This window comes from Notolepis coatsorum (assembly GCF_963971535.1).
Source record: "Notolepis coatsorum genome assembly, chromosome: 3".
NCBI classification, from domain to species: Eukaryota; Metazoa; Chordata; class Actinopteri; order Aulopiformes; family Paralepididae; genus Notolepis; species Notolepis coatsorum.
Window position 1 is genome coordinate 88,915,693 of NC_140167.1, and position 14,458 is coordinate 88,930,150.

At 44.1% G+C, this 14,458-nt stretch overlaps 1 protein-coding gene across 2 annotated transcripts in view; it reads right to left on the reverse strand.

Annotated features, from left to right (window-relative positions):
- cpamd8 (C3 and PZP like alpha-2-macroglobulin domain containing 8) overlaps positions 1–14,458 on the reverse strand; it is a 130,646-nt gene that overhangs the window by 107,789 nt on the left and 8,399 nt on the right. For both annotated transcript variants that reach the window (XM_084311559.1, XM_084311558.1), the window contains exons 3-13: positions 12,783–12,805; positions 11,494–11,659; positions 10,929–10,981; positions 8,268–8,285; positions 6,726–6,780; positions 6,474–6,587; positions 4,619–4,703; positions 4,335–4,443; positions 3,458–3,685; positions 824–994; positions 159–287 (exon numbers count right to left, since the gene is read on the reverse strand). In XM_084311559.1, coding sequence (XP_084167685.1) covers positions 159–287; positions 824–994; positions 3,458–3,685; positions 4,335–4,443; positions 4,619–4,703; positions 6,474–6,587; positions 6,726–6,780; positions 8,268–8,285; positions 10,929–10,981; positions 11,494–11,659; positions 12,783–12,805 — 1,151 coding nt within the window. The remainder of the gene's footprint in view (positions 1–158; positions 288–823; positions 995–3,457; positions 3,686–4,334; positions 4,444–4,618; positions 4,704–6,473; positions 6,588–6,725; positions 6,781–8,267; positions 8,286–10,928; positions 10,982–11,493; positions 11,660–12,782; positions 12,806–14,458) is intronic.

A 14,458-nucleotide genomic window follows, 5' to 3' on the forward strand; every position in this document is an offset into this window, starting at 1 on the left:
ATTTAAATGAAATAAAATAATCCATCAAATCATCTATGATAAGAATATCAAAATATTACAAAAGCATTAGATACCATTTTGGAAAGGGACTGGGGGAGCTTTGAACCCAGAACAACAGGAGTCATTTCAAAGCTGGGGACTTTACTTTGGGCGTTTACCTTGAATGGGGAACTGGGACTTTGGATCTGGATGTGGCACTTGCTGGGAGAGTACCAGCTGCTGATGGAGAGGTAGCTGGGCAGGTACTGGTCTCCAGCCGGCTTGCCGTCGATGGACGTCACCTTGGTCTGTAGCAGCACAGCACAACACAGGAGACAGAGTTACTCAGGGCCAGGGACTCATCTGACGTCATACAATCCTTCATACCATGCTTCACTATTACCTGTTTAAAAGCCTAAAATGAGAGCAGAGACTTGCATACAGTGCTAAATCCTCTGTGTCCATCCGCCAATCACTCTCTCTCTCTTCCTCCACCCCCCTCCCCCCCCCCCCCCCCCCCCCCCCCACCCCCTTACGCCGCCACCCCTATTTTCATATTTCTGGCAGGATCTATATCACAAAGCACAGCACTATAAGAACCTGCTCGCCGTCCTTCCAACTTTCTCGGACAATGTACCATGTCTTAAGAGCATTCTTCGTCCAGACCGTGACGACAAAAACAATAAGGTTGTGCGACAGTGGGAACATGGTTGACAGGGGACAGGGTTGACAGTAGGAACAGGGTTGACAGTAGGAACAGGGTTGACAGTAGGAACAGGGTTGACAGTAGGAACAGGGTTGACAGTAGGAACAGGGTTGACAGGGAACAGGGTTGACCTCTGACCTCTAGCCAGACGTACTGGGCGGCGGTGGGGATGGAGGGGATCTCGAAGGTGGCCTGGCCGTCCCTGGAGGTCAGTTCACTGGTGTAGACGTTGTCCTTGGGGGTCAGCTCCGCCTTGACGCGCACCCGCACCCCGTCGGCCGGGCTCCCGTCTGGGTAGGTCACCTCGATCTGGGGGGGTCGAGGTGGAGAGAAGGGAAAGATGGGAGCGCAGTGGGAGAAACAAGCTACCTCCTTATACTACATCATTATTGGTAAGCTACCTCCTTATACTACATCATTATTGGTAAGCTACCTCCTTATACTACATCATTATTGGTAAGCTACCTCCTTATACTACATCATTATTGGTAAGCTACCTCCTTATACTACATCATTATTGGTAAGCTACCTCCTTATACTACATCATTATTGGTAAGCTACCTCCTTATACTACATCATTATTGGTAAGCTACCTCCTTATACTACATCATTATTGGTAAGCTACCTCCTTATACTACATCATTATTGGTAAGCTACCTCTTTATACTACATCATTATTGGTAAGCTACCTCCTTATACTACATCATTATTGGCAAGCTACCTCCTTAATATACTAGATCAATATTGGCAAGCTACCTCCTTATACTACATCATTATTGGTAAGCTACCTCCTTATACTACATCATTATTGGTAAGCTACCTCCTTATACTACATCATTATTGGTAAGCTACCTCCTTATACTATATCATAATTGGTAAGCTACCTCCTTATACTACATCATTATTGGTAAGTTACCTCCTTATACTACATCATTATTGGTAGGCTACCTCCTTATACTACATCATTATTGGTAAGCTACCTCCTTATACTACATCATTATTGGTAAGCTACCTCCTTATACTACATCATTATTGGTAAGCTACCTCCTTATACTACATCATTATTGGTAAGCTACCTCCTTATACTACATCATTATTGGCAAGCTACCTCCTTATACTACATCATTATTGGTAAGTTACCTCCTTATACTACATCATTATTGGCAAGCTACCTCCTTAATATACTAGATCAATATTGGTAAGCTACTCCTTATACTACATCATTATTGGTAAGCTACCTCCTTATACTAGATCATTATTGGTAAGCTACCTCCTTATACTACATCATTATTGGTAAGCTACCTCCTTATACTAGACCATTATTGGTAAGCTACCTCCTTATACTAGACCTTTATTGGTAAGCTACCTCCTTATACTACATATTTATTGTTAAGCTACCTTCTTATACTACATCATTATTGGTAAGCTACCTCCTTATACTACATCATTATTGGTAAGCTACCTCCTTATACTACATCATTATTGGTAAGCTACCTCCTTATACTACATCATTATTGGTAAGCTACCTCCTTATACTACATCATTATTGGTAAGCTACCTCCTTATACTACATCATTATTGGTAAGCTACCTCTTTATACTACATCATTATTGGTAAGCTACCTCCTTATACTACATCATTATTGGCAAGCTACCTCCTTAATATACTAGATCAATATTGGCAAGCTACCTCCTTATACTACATCATTATTGGTAAGCTACCTCCTTATACTACATCATTATTGGTAAGCTACCTCCTTATACTACATCATTATTGGTAAGCTACCTCCTTATACTATATCATAATTGGTAAGCTACCTCCTTATACTACATCATTATTGGTAAGTTACCTCCTTATACTACATAATTATTGGTAGGCTACCTCCTTATACTACATCATTATTGGTAAGCTACCTCCTTATACTACATCATTATTGGTAAGCTACCTCCTTATACTACATCATTATTGGTAAGCTACCTCCTTATACTACATCATTATTGGCAAGCTACCTCCTTATACTACATCATTATTGGTAAGTTACCTCCTTATACTACATCATTATTGGCAAGCTACCTCCTTAATATACTAGATCAATATTGGTAAGCTACTCCTTATACTACATCATTATTGGTAAGCTACCTCCTTATACTAGATCATTATTGGTAAGCTACCTCCTTATACTACATCATTATTGGTAAGCTACCTCCTTATACTAGACCATTATTGGTAAGCTACCTCCTTATACTAGACCTTTATTGGTAAGCTACCTCCTTATACTACATATTTATTGTTAAGCTACCTTCTTATACTACATCTTTATTGGAATGGAATGTTGGTACCTATGGAACCCCTTCTAGTGACTGGCTGGTCCTTAAGGTCCCCTGAGTTTGCTCTGAACAGGGTGAATCTGCATTTTACTATGATGCCCCTCTAGCTCATGGAATGAACTCCAACAGTCCAGCTTGAGATTCTCCCCTTGCAGAGTTTAAAACCTTGATCTCCAACCTTTGTCAGTCAAGTTGTACATGTTTTAATTGATTGTTATCCTTACTTGTCTTATTGTTTTTATATGCTGTTTGATTTGATATGCCTTTTTTTTTGCTTAACTCTGTATGTACACGTGACATGACAAACCTCAGTTGCCTTTCGAGTTTAAATAAAGGTTTGAAAATTAAAATAAAAAAGAAGACACCCCACCCCACTATCTACTACGTATGTGGGGTTTTCAGTCAACTGATGTTCCTCAACCAAACTGGTGTTGTCACGTCTCACCTTCCCCTTGTAGGGCAGACCGGGCTTGAACTGTTTGCGGGTGTCCTTGGAATACTTGATGTCGATGAGCTGCTTGTGGACGGGCGTGGAGTCATCGAACGTGGTCTGCCGGCCCCCGTCCGCGCTGGTCACCGACGCCCACAGGCTCACCACGCCCCGGAAGTGATCAGCCACGTCGGGAGGCATCATGTCTCTGACACACAGGCTGAAGGTCGCAGAGCCTTTGATCTGACAACAGCAGAAGAGCCACTAATTCAGAAACACTCTCAACACGCTGGTCCAGGATCCCTGATCGGGTTCCTCGGATCCATCTTACCGATTCGTACTTGAAATTAGTGATGCACGATATATCGGCCGCCGATATAATATCGGCCGATATGGCCGTATTTTTACACATCGGTATCGACCCGATATCAAGATAGGGCCTATATGGGCCGATAATATAAAAAAAATATTACAAATAAAAATAATCATTATTTTTTTTACATGTTTTGGCCTTAAATTGTTTCAAAATATCAGTCATTTCTGAAAATAAGTTACAAAAGTAAAAAGAAAATGCGTTTTGGAAAATAGCTCTTTATTTGATTATCATAAAAAAGTGTTTTCTATACAGAGATATCGACATCGGTAAATATCGGTATCGGCCAGAACAGAAATATTAATATCGGTTATCGGTATCGGCCACAATTTTCACATCGGTGCATCACTACTTGAAATAGAAACTGAGCTCAGATCATCCCTTCAGAATATCAACATTATCTATATCGTATAACTTTTCTTTGTAAATGGACGTTAAAATGACACTTCAAGAAGTCCCTCCTTCATACACATACAACAGTCCAGTAATCCATATTGAACAGGGGTTGGCTGAACTCACCTCCATGGTTTTGACCACAGGATGCCCCACCTCGTGTCGGTAGTAGCCCACTCCGTTCACCGTCATGTTCACCGTCAGTTTCCCGATCACAGGCTTCCCAAAGGTGTACCTGGAGAGCAGTGAGAGACCAAAGCATTAGATGGATCAGGGTGTAATCAGCACGCTTATACGTTCTCTCAGATATTCATTGGAATCTGGACTCAGGTTTCCTTGCAAACACGACATAAGTGTCCAAAAGAAAATCCCTCTGATATTTTGGCTCGGGTCTCAGGCTCTTGGCTTACCTGGCTCTGACGGTGGCCTGTTCACAGGAGTTCAGGTCTGGGATGTAGCGCGGAGGGTCGATCACCAGCTCAAACCTCGGCATGACTGTGGGGAGAACAATAGAATGCTATTGTTGATGGTTAATTATTTTTATAATTATATATTAATTATTTTATTTAAACTTGTCCTGTTCTTTGTCTTGTGACCTCAGGATTCAAGAGGTTTATTTATCACATACATACACAAGACCTCAAATGTTATTGTTGATGATCATTATTACTATATGTATTTAATTTGATTTATTCCTTACATTATTCTTTACAATATTTATTATTGTGTTATGGTATGTCTTGTTATATGTATAAAATATTTGATCAAAAAAAGAATGCTATTGTCACATGCTGACATGTACATAGTATTTCAGATATAATATGCCGGTCTTAGTCGTTTATCATGCGTCTTCATATGCCAATTGATTGATTGATTGATTGAAAACTTCATTACTAGATTGCAGAATGGGTACAATACAGTACAGCTCAATACTAACAACTTCTAAGAGGATGGAGACCAGAAAAAGACTTTCGTCTTGTTTACATAAGGGTCCTCCATTTTTCAATTCGTCAAGACATACAAATATACGGTACTGTGTAAGAAAAAGATATCATAAATAAATATACATCCGAAGAGGAAGAAACTGTACATTGGCGGGGTTGGGTGGGTGGGTGGGGGGGGGGGGTTTGACATTTACCGGGGCCAGTTTCTAATTGCAACCACTCACAAATATCTCTGTATACACGAGTAAATTTAAGTATTAGTTCTTCTAATATTGATGACAGTTATTGATAATATGCCATTAATATCAATAGTATTGTTAAGGTGTTTATATGCCTCATATTAGGTTTTGCATAGTTCAGTTCAGTTCAGTTCTTTTTTATTTCGGGTTTTGGACACATAACAATGGTCATTCCATGAATCTGCAAAGTTTTACCAGCTGCTATTGGAGCATTGTCCAATTGTCCGAAAAGGGCTCGGGATAAACACTAGGCTTGTCGGGCTCTACCTCTGAAGACTTACGTTTCGTTTTTATTAAAACATTTTACATTTACATGGTACATACATATAGTACACATTATTTACAGTACATACATATAGTACAGATTACAGTACACATTACAGTATAGTATACCTGCAGTATATAATAGTATATATAATAGTATATAGTATATAATAGTGTATACAACACATATATAATGTAATATGAGATATATAGTACATGATATATACAATATAATATAGTACCATAATATAATAGTATATAGTGTAAATATAGTTTAATATAATATACAAATTAATTATAATATGATTATATAATGTAATATATAATATAACGTACAATACAGTATCATATGTATTTTTTTTCAGTCAGGAGGATATGAGCTTATCCCAGCTATCATGAAGAAGATAATGTTGTTTCTGTTCATAGGTACCAACTCAACGATGGAACACTTGAGTATGTATCCCAAATAACATAGAAATAGCCTCGTGCATGTAGGCTCACTCGTTATAAAAAGCCATGACAAACATGGCCCTTCAATCTCAACTACCTTCTATGTACCCTTACTAACCTGACGGGCCAGACCGCCAGTTGCACAGCACCATCTGGGATGTCATTCTTTGAAACTGTTTGAAATAGGACACACGCTATACTTGGGGAGAGTATCTTTGCCCAAAGCTGCCAGTAGTTCCTCAAAGGAAGCTGATTGTTCCAAACGACTGTGGTTTCGGACACATAATGCATTAACTTGAAGCCCGACAAGATGGGATCCTCATGTGATCTTGTGAAGCCAGCTGCCATGCAAGGTTATAGCTCCTTACCGTACTTCTGCACTTCAAAGGACTTGTTGTAGGTGTGTCCCTGCATGTCAACAAATATAAACCACTCTCCAAACACAGGCTGGTCTGACAGAGGGAAGCTCATGTTGACGACCCCTGAGGAGAGGAACACACGCAGCTGTCAGCTAGTATCACGTGAAGGTAAAGGTAAATATGGTTTACTCGACAACACAGTAAAATATGACTCTATACAATGAACAGTGATGATCATGTATCGTAGAAGACGTGTCTCACCACAGCAGAGAGATTTGAGGGCTTTCCACTGGATCATCCTGGATCCTCTGGGATCCTAAATAACCATAGTATCGCATCAGATACTGTTAACATTTCTAGGGCTGACCCGCATGCATTAAAGCTTCAATCGTTGACATGGTAATCGATGCCAAAATCAAGATGTTAATGTTTCGTTTTCTTTGCGTTTGGTGTTTTTTTGTTTTGTTTTGTTTTTCCAAAGATAATAATACAACATTCATTTTGAAAAAACGGTTCTTCTTAGACGAGGACCTTTACTCATGAGAATGTAATTTGTTTTTACTAAAACAGAAAATGGTACTCAGGACAGCCCTACACATTTCTAATTTAAATGTCAAATCCTAATTGTTTTAATAGAATGAGAGTGCTGGGTTGGCCGGTGTTTTATAATTTGATAGTTTCTGCCACTAAACCTGACCCTCATACCAGCTGTCTGACCACCACAGCATCGAGAATACTTTTACAATTTTTCCACAGATGAACACACTGAGTAACAAACATACGTCATGGACGGTTTCCCAAGAGGACCTAGCATGTAATTTGCCTTAAAGAAACTCGGGGTGTGATAAGAGAGACAGTAAGCGCATGGCGGCGATGAGCGAGAGAGGGGGCAGAGAGAAGAGAGAAGGAGAGAGAGGAGAAGGAGAGAGAAAAGAGAGGGAGAGAGAAAAGAGAGAGGGGCAGAGAGAAGAGAGGGAGAGAGAAAAGAGAGAGGGGGCAGAGAGAAGAGAGGGAGAGAGAAAAGGGAGAGGGGGCAGAGAGAAGAGAGAAGGAGAGAGAAGAAGAGAGAGGGAGCAGAGAGAAGAGAGGGAGAGAGAAAAGAGAGAGGGGGCAGAGAGAAGAGAGGGGGAGAAAAGAGAGGGAGAGAGAAAAGAGAGAGAGGGCAGAGAGAAGGGAGAAGGAGAGAGAGAAGAGAGAAGGAGAGAGAAAAGAGAGAGAGGGCAGAGAGAAGAGAGAAGGAGAGAGAGAAGAGAGAAGGAGAGAGAAAAGAGAGAGGGGCAGAGAGAAGAGAGGGAGAGAGAGAAGAGAGAGGGGGCAGAAAGAAGAGAAAAAGGGGGAGAAGAGAGAAGGAGAGAGAAAAGAGAGAGGGGGCAGAGAGAAGAGAGAGGGAGAGAGAAAAGAGAGAGAGAGGGCAGAGAGAAGAGAGAAGGAGAGAGAGAAGAGAGAAGGAGAGAGAAAAGAGAGAGGGCAGAGAGAAGAGAGAGGGAGAGAGAGAAGAGAGAGGGGGCAGAGAGAAGAGAGAGAGAAGAGAGAGGGAGAGAGAGAAAGCTTGAGGGACAGAAGAGAAGAGAAGAGAAGAGAAGAGAAGAGAAGAGAAGAGAAGAGAAGAGAAGAGAAGAGAAGAGAAGAGAAGAGAAGAGAAGAGAAGCCTCCTTTCATGTTGTTTATCCCTGTGCTTCTCTGAGGGGAACCCTGTTATCAAGGTGAGCTGCCCTGACACAAGCCCTGTAATCTCCAAGCAGGCTGGAAACTAAACCTGGTCCGTCCCACCCTGGGTGGTCCCGCCTCCCAGCCGTCACTCACCACAACATACGCCTCGATCTGCAATGATAGGAGGGAAGAGGGGGAAAAGTCAAGGACAGCGTACATTAGACAAAACTGCAAAGCCACACGGGGGCCTCACCCCTCATCCAGCCCTCACCCCTCATCCAGCCCTCGCCCCTCATCCAGCCCTCACCCCTCATCCAGCCCTCACCCCTCATCCAGCCCTCACCCCTCATCCAGCCCTCACCCCTCATCCAGCCCTCGCCCCTCATCCAGCCCTCACCCCTCATCCAGCCCTCACCCCTCATCCAGTCCTCGCCCCTCATCCAGTCCTCACCCCTCATCCAGTCCTCACCCCTCATCCAGTCCTCCCCCCTCATCCAGTCCTCCCCCTCCCCCCTCATCCAGTCCTCCCCCTCGGCCCTCATCCAGTCCTCGCCCCTCATCCAGTCCTCCCCCCTCATCCAGTCCTCCCCCTCCCCCCTCATCCAGTCCTCCCCCTCCCCCCTCATCCAGTCCTCCCCCTCGGCCCTCATCCAGTCCTCGCCCCTCATCCAGTCCTCCCCCCTCATCCAGTCCTCCCCCCTCATCCAGTCCTCCCCCCTCATCCAGTCCTCCCCCTCGGCCCTCATCCAGTCCTCACCCCTCATCCAGTCCTCGCCCCTCATCCAGTCCTCCCCCCTCATCCAGGCATCCCCCCTCATCCAGTCCTCCCCCCTCATCCAGTCCTCCCCCCTCATCCAGTCCTCCCCCTCATCCAGTCCTCCCCCCTCATCCAGTCCTCGCCCCTCATCCAGTCCTCCCCCCTCATCCAGTCCCCCCCCCCTCCCCCTCATCCAGTCCTCCCCCCTCATCCAGTCCTCCCCCCTCATCCAGTCCTCCCCCCCTCCCCCTCATCCAGTCCTCGACCCCTCATCCAGTCCTCCCCCTCCCCCCTCATCCAGTCCTCCCCCTCCCCCCTCATCCAGTCCTCCCCCCTCATCCAGTCCTCCCCCTCCCCCCTCATCCAGTCCTCCCCCTCGGCCCTCATCCAGTCCTCGCCCCTCATCCAGTCCTCGCCCCTCATCCAGTCCAGTCCTCCCCCCTCATCCAGTCCTCCCCCCTCATCCAGTCCTCCCCCCTCATCCAGTCCTACCCCCTCATCCAGTCCTCCCCCTCGGCCCTCATCCAGTCCTCACCCCTCATCCAGTCCTCGCCCCTCATCCAGTCCTCCCCCCTCATCCAGGCATCCCCCCTCATCCAGTCCTCCCCCCTCATCCAGTCCTCCCCCCTCATCCAGTCCTCCCCCTCATCCAGTCCTCCCCCCTCATCCAGTCCTCGCCCCTCATCCAGTCCTCCCCCCTCATCCAGTCCTCCCCCCTCATCCAGTCCTCCCCCCCTCCCCCTCATCCAGTCCTCCCCCCTCATCCAGTCCTCCCCCCTCATCCAGTCATCCCCCCTCATCCAGTCCTCACACCTCATCCAGTCCTCCCCCCCTCCCCCATCATCCAGTCCTCCCCCCTCATCCAGTCCTCCCCCCTCATCCAGTCATCCCCCCTCATCCAGTCCTCACACCTCATCCAGTCCCCTGTGCAACAATCATCTATCTGTGAAAGTGAGTGTTGGCCTTTGCCACAGCAGCAGCGCCTTTATAGCTGTGAACATCAATAAACAGTCTGTCTACACAGGCGCACCGTATATTTGGAGCCATTGCTGGCATTCCAACAGAAAGGAGACTCTAGCTTGGCTTCTGTAAATAGGTAACTGTATCCGTCTGTGCTGCTCACGGCAGGCTAGGCTTCACCCCCCTCCTCACCCCTCCTTCACCCCCCTCCTCACCCCCTCCTCACCCCTCCTTCACCCCCCTCCTCACCCCTCCTTCACCCCCCTCCTCACCCCACAAAAAATAAACTTGCTTGGAAAAGTACATTTGTAGGCTACTAAATGTCATGGATGCCATTCAAGATTTTAAGTTTACATCAACACGTGATTAAAAGTGTGTGTGTGTGTGTGTGTGTGTGTGTGTGTGTGTGTGTGTGTGTGTGTGTGTGTGTGTGTGTGTGTGTGTGTGTGTGTGTGTGTGTGTGTGTGTGTGTGACATTTGAAGAATGTAAACGGAAAAATATAGACACACTCGTCATTGTTGGGGAGAAATCCCCAACACATTATAATCCCCAACATATTACTACATATATAATAATAATAATACATGTTTTATATGTATTATAAAACATCAGAAAGAATATTTCATCTGTCATTCAAATGCAATTTCTTATGTTTCATAATATGTTTTATCTTCATCTCCATTGACGCCATGCGTCTAAAAGATGCCAGTGATATACTTATGTGATTAGGATTTCATTTCTTACATTATCCCTCTGTGAAACACATACATGTTGGCATTCTGCCAGATGGGGGGGGGGTCAGAATGCAGGGTCAGCCTTGTGCAGCACCCCTGGAGCAGGTATGGGGTTCTGTGTCTTGCTCAAGGCCACTTCCACAGGGCCACATTGGCTGTTGCAGGGGATTGAACCTGTGACCTTCTAGTTAAAACACATCCTCTCATACCACCAGGCCACCCCAACTCCAAGCCAATAATGTAATTGGTTATAGATGATTATTTGGCTATTTCTTGTGACATAATGGTTGTGATAAGCAGTAATGACGAGTGTGCTATAGGGGTGTGTGATAGGCTGTCGTGTGACAGGTGATTCACGCTACCTTGTCATTGACTGGCCGCAGGTCAGGTGTGACGGAATACACATTAATAAGCACTGAAAGCAGAAGAAGAATCACAATATTACCCACTTCAGATGCAGCAAGTCTCCATCTGGTATCAAAAACATTTGGACACTCTGTTGTAAATCTGTTAACATCATTTTTTACTCAAAGAGTCAACGCACGAGTCCTTGAAAGACCCAGGACCACATTATTGGCTTGACGAAAACCAAACATATTTTCTCCAGCCCGGCATCAGCGACCTGGAATCCTTCCAGTCAATTTCCTTTGATTGAACATGAAAACGTGCACTCTATATATTAAGACAATTAGAATTAACCAGTGGGACTCCACACAGTGGGTGACTATAGCTCACTAGATGGATGATTAGATTAGATTGATTAGATTAGATTGTACTTTATTGTCATCCTATTTGCATACAACGAGATTTGGGACTCAAACTTAAGGTGCAATTAGTGGAAGCAAATATAAAATATAAAAAAAAGTAATAAAAGAGAAACATAAAATACTATACAATAAAACAATGTTACAATAATGATATGGAGACCTTTGTGTTTGGGCTTGTAGACCGGCTTGTCCGTCTGGATGAAGACGGCGGTGCCTTTGCTCTCCACTGTGACGGTGGTGTAGTTGTGGAAGATGTAGCCGCCCTCCGTGAGGTGCCGGTTGCCCCAGACCTTCAGGTGGGCCTGGCCCCGCAGCCCTGGTGGCACCTGGCGGACGCCACACACACGGGCAGACACAAGAAGGATCGTCAGTAGGGATGTTCCATATTGGCTTTTTTACCGATATCCCATATACCGACATTGTCCAACTCTTACTTTCCGATACCGATATCAACCGATACCGATATATGCGGGGTTCCCCCCCCCCCCAATAAACACAACATTATGCATACTTTTCACAATAAATAAAAATAAGAATTTGTTCTTACTTGCTTGCCTGGGTAAATAAAGGTTAAATACATGTAAAAAGAATTATAAAAATTTAAATACAAATACTTCTTTTTTTAAACAGATACCGATAATTTCCGATATTACATTTTAATGCCAATATCGGTAGGGCGATAATATCGGTAGGCCGATAATATCGGACATCCCTAATCATCAGCGCTGGGCTTAACCCCTCAGTTACACTGTGAGTCCACTGGAAGTCAACAGGAGAAGGACGAGCCTGGTGCTAAAACTGATTTGAAAAACCAAACCCAGAGCACATTAAATGGACACAAGGACATGAAGAGGAGTGAGACGTGGACACAAGGACATGAAGAGAGTGAGACGTGTATATAAGACTGCGTGTCATGAGAGCGGAGGGGTGGAGGCTGTGCAGGGAGAGGAGTGGTGCGTTCTAGATTGATCCATTCCAGCCGTTTGGGGCGGCAGACCATACATGCACGTCAACAGCTGTTGCATATTACATTGAGGCTGTTACCTTATTCCCAATGAATGTGCAAAGACAGATGTTGCATTACAAATAATGTTAGTTTTAAACATCTCTGTAAACAACACTTTGATGAACATTGTTATTCGGCTGATTTGAGTTGTGCCCTTCCTGATGACTTGTCGTAACAGAACTTGTAAATCGCATTGGATTAAGCGTCAGCTAAATGACTAAATGAAAATGTAAATGTCTACAGAATAACGTTTACTAGTACTACACACCACCATGCGTTTTAAACATCTCTGTAAAGTTTAAACAAGCATGTCTACAGAATAACATTTACTAGAACTAAACATTGTTGTGTGTTTTAAATATCTCTCTAAACAAGCATATATAACATATAACATTTAGTAGGAGACAAAAAACAACGCTAGTGATGAAGGAAGTTGGTCTCACCTTTAATTTGATGGAGCCTTTGTCTGAAATTGAAAACCAAACAAATACAGTAAGAACATTTACTGCAAAGTGAATTGTTTCTATACAAAAAGCATTCATGCTTGAACTAAATTCTGTATTTTATTCGGATGGACTGCTTCAGTTGGTCAATTCAAAATCTCACAAAAATGGATCTAACTAATTAAGCGCAGATGCTGGCCTACCTCTGGGAAGAGCATTTACCACAGTATCCTGTATTCCTGTGGGACGTCTTCGTTCTCAATTCTGGGGCTACATTTATAATTTTTTTTTAACTTTATGTCTAATAACTAGGGGTGTAACAATGATCGATCCTAAGGTGACTGCATCAATTTGAAAATGTTAGAATCGATTAGAATTATTATTATTATTAAAAAAGAAAATTATATTTTGTATTGACCTATGGTCCATTCATGCTGAGTGAATCAGTTCGCCCAGCCACATTTGTGTTTTGGGGAATTAACTGATAGAAAATGTATCGAATCGAATCGTGGTCAAATGAAGAGATTTCATGATGCATTGAATCGTTGCCTGAAGAATCGTAATCGTAATTGATTGATTGATTGAAAACTTTATTAACAGATTGCAGAATGGGTACAGTACAGTACAGCTAAATACATACAATTGTTAAGGGGATGCAGACCAGAGAAAGACTTTCGTCTTGTTTACATCAGGGTCCCCCATTTTCAATTCATCATAACATACAGATAGACAGTACTGCTACATCTATACATTTATGACATACCAGATTTGCAAATACAGTACTGTTTGTGATACGAAAAGAGTCCAGAAAAGAGAGTATATACATTTGACGTAGAAACTGTACATTGGAGGAGGTTGGGTAGGTGGGGGGGGGGGGGGGGGGGGGGGGGGACTGTACATTGGAGGTGGTTGGGTGGTTGGGTGGGTGGGGGGGGGGGGGTTGGGTAGGAGGGGTGGGTGGGGGACACTGTACAACTGTACAAGCAAAACTGTACATTGGAATATTGACAAGACCATACTTGGTAATTTACTGTACAACTAATCGAATCGAATCGTTGTGTGGGGTCAAATATTTACACCCCTACTAGTAATAACACATCGCAAATCATCTCTGGCTCCAACTGTTATTATCCAATAGCTGTAATGATCCATTGTGGAGCAGAGCTCTCAGCCCAGTTGGATTGGAGCTGTTCACCCTGTTAGCAGGAGTCTAGCTGCAGTTAGTCTCTCTGCAGACGCAGCCAGTTAGTCTCTCTGCAGACACAGTCAGTTAGTCTCTCTGCAGACACAGCCAGTTAGTCTCTCTGCAGACACAGCCAGTTAGTCTCTCTGCAGACACAGCCAGTTAGTCTCTCTGCAGACAGTCAGTTAGTCTCTCTGCAGACACAGTCAGTTAGTCTCTCTGCAGACACAGTCAGTTAGTCTCTCTGCAGACGCAGCCAGTTAGTCTCTCTGCAGACGCAGTCAGTTAGTCTCTCTGCAGACACAGTCAGTTAGTCTCTCTGCAGACACAGTCAGTTAGTCTCTCTGCAGACAGTCAGTTAGTCTCTCTGCAGACACAGTCAGTTAGTCTCTCTGCAGACACAGTCAGTTAGTCTCTCTGCAGACAGTCAGTTAGTCTCTCTGCAGACACAGTCAGTTAGTCTCTCTGCAGACACAGTCAGTTAGTCTCTCTG